The 2617-nt window shown below is 42.9% G+C and overlaps 1 protein-coding gene across 1 annotated transcript; it reads left to right on the top strand.

The window, feature by feature from the left end:
• The first annotated feature begins 315 nt into the window (after positions 1-315).
• On the top strand, positions 316-2028 carry LOC101752630 (aquaporin NIP3-2). The gene is made up of 5 exons (XM_004974381.2): positions 316-822; positions 916-1335; positions 1427-1488; positions 1599-1756; positions 1847-2028. Exons 1-4 carry the CDS (start codon positions 562-564, stop codon positions 1744-1746), a joined length of 891 nt encoding a protein of 296 aa, XP_004974438.2. The 5' UTR covers positions 316-561; the 3' UTR covers positions 1747-1756; positions 1847-2028.
• The last annotated feature ends 589 nt before the right edge of the window (positions 2029-2617 follow it).

The raw sequence follows: 2617 nt of genomic DNA, 5'->3' as shown, positions 1-2617 counted from the left end.
AACATCACCGCCCAATAGAGCTTTTTTAATGAAATAAATCTCTGAAGAGAATCAGCAATGTTTGCCGATATGAAAACAGCTAAAGAAGAGGTCAACTGAGCTAGGGTCAGAATATTCCGTTCGGAACCAGAGATCAGAGACGATGACAACAAATATAATTGAAAATAAACACAACTGCTAAGAGTTCTCATTTGACAACTGAACGGCTACTTCAGAAGGGGGGGCGTTGACATTGTTATTATACTTACATTGCTCTTTTCTCCGCGGCATTCCGTTCCCGCTTTTCCAAAACCCATGGATTAGGCACCTCCGCCGCTGCAAGTTTGGAGGCTGTTGGTTTCAGCAACAGAAGCTGCAAGGCACGTTGCGCATAGGAAAATCGCGCAAAAGCAGATGCCTATATATACCCTTATAGTTCACTGCCATGCTCCATATCACACCCAAGCATCAAAGACAGAATTCCTTTGCCCTACAAAGATCAAAAAGGCAGAGTTAAGCATCAACATCCTGTTTCATCCATTACATAGTGAGATTTAGCTGCTTCCCTTTGAGTGGAAGAGCATGGAAGAGCAAAAGCGCGGTATGGGTGTGGCTGCAGTTACAGTCCCTCCTATGCTGGCAAGTGAGAGCAACAAGATTTCCATCATCATTTCCCCAAGGGCTGCAAGCTCCAAGGTCATGCCATTTGAGTTGCTCAATACCGGCAGTGTCAGCTCACATCCACATGCTGATCCTGCCGAATCCTCTGATGCTCATGCAGCTCACTATCACCGATGGAATAAAGGGTTACCCAAGATAAAAGCAGTTCCTCTCATCAAGAAGGTACAATTACAAAACCTTAACAGTTTAACAGATAGTTATCTTTCAGTTTTCTTCAGATGTAACCTTGACCTTAATGTGTTATTGTTGTTGCAGGTGGTTGCGGAGTTCCTTGGCACATTCATACTGATTTTCACCGTGCTTTCCACCATAATCATGAACGAGCAGCATGACGGAGTAGAGAGCCTGCTCGGCATCGCAACATCCGCAGGTTTAGCCGTCACGGTTCTTGTACTGTCCCTCATACACATATCCGGCTGCCACCTGAACCCAGCAGTTAGCATCGCCATGACCGTGTTTGGCCACCTCCCACTTGCTCACCTCCTACCTTACGTGACCGCACAAATTCTGGGCTCCATTGCTGCTTCCTTCAGTGTCAAGGGCATCTATCATCCAGTGAACCCTGGGATCGCCACCATACCAAAGCTTGGCACTACTGAAGCTTTCTTCCTTGAGTTCATCACGACATTCGTGCTTCTGTTCATCATCACCGCTCTCGCCACTGACCCCAATGCAGTAAGTTTCATGCTCCTTTAGATCTTTCAGACTTGTTTCCCTTCCTCCCATCATATAAATAATAAAGTTAATGATCTTCTCATCAATTCAGGTGAAAGAGTTGATAGCAGTGGCAGTTGGGGCAACAATCATGATGAATGCTCTTGTAGCAGGGTATGTCCGATGTACATATGAAATGGTTCAGAAAAAAATTCATAAGCAGAGTTCTTGTGTACCTGGACCTTAAAAATGATAAATTCTAACTTTGGTAATCATGTGAGCAGGCCATCAACAGGAGCATCGATGAATCCTGCACGCACACTTGGTCCCGCCATTGCCACAGGAAGGTACACCCAGATTTGGATCTACATGGTGGCAACACCTCTGGGTGCTGTAGCTGGAACTGGGGCTTATGTTGCAATTAAACTGTAGTTAGCAACAGGTAAGAACTGCACAGGAATAATGTAGATCTTAAAAAAGAGAAATCCTATTTGTCTGTATAGGTTAATTTAAACACGCCTTTTTTTTGCAGGGAACATTTGTTTGTAGGGTATTTTGGATTTCTGGTACTACCTGAATCACTGAATGTAGATACATCACAATTCTTCTGGCTCCATGGTCAAGTGGCAAGCTGGATTATGACTTTCGACTTCGCAGCAGGGGCTGAAGTGTAGATACATTGCAGAATGTTAATTGCATAGCTTGTACAATCCATTTACTCCTTTAATTTTTTTTAATAAATGTGCATATGTTTAACATCATTCTGCTCTTTGTTGATGTTCACTTGTTCTCCTAATCTCCTTCAAAAATCTGCCTGGGTTCCTCAAAAGGGGGAAAATTGTACGTTAGGCTAGCCGAAGTCCAAATTCAGATGATTTTATCCTATAAAAAACTACTTTGCTAAATTTTACCACATGTTAAGCAGACAAATCAGACTTGTGCTAAAAACCTAGGCGCATCAAACAAGTTGGGATTACCTGCAAAAAGTTTTACTTTTGCAGACAAATCGACAAACAGTTTTACTTTTGAACAACCGACCACTGCTCTGCTCCTCCGAGATTCAGCAAAAGGGTTCTCATGATCATGACAATTGACAACGTGCTGAGGTACTTTTGAGCTTTGTTTTGAGTCCAGTGTACTTAACATTGAATTTGGTTAGTTACTGTATATGCAAACGATAAACGCCGGTGGTAATTGGTACTACTACCCAAAAGAGAAACTTAGCCTAATCCTTGGCGGATCATGATTAGCATCCGGATAAACAATCAATCAAGAAGGCGAATTAAGCATGTGCACCAGATAG

Source organism: Setaria italica, chromosome VI, assembly GCF_000263155.2.
Source record: "Setaria italica strain Yugu1 chromosome VI, Setaria_italica_v2.0, whole genome shotgun sequence".
Lineage (NCBI taxonomy): Eukaryota > Viridiplantae > Streptophyta > Magnoliopsida > Poales > Poaceae > Setaria > Setaria italica.
The sequence above is the reverse complement of the archived record's forward strand: the minus strand, read 5'-3'. Positions and strand labels throughout refer to the sequence as shown.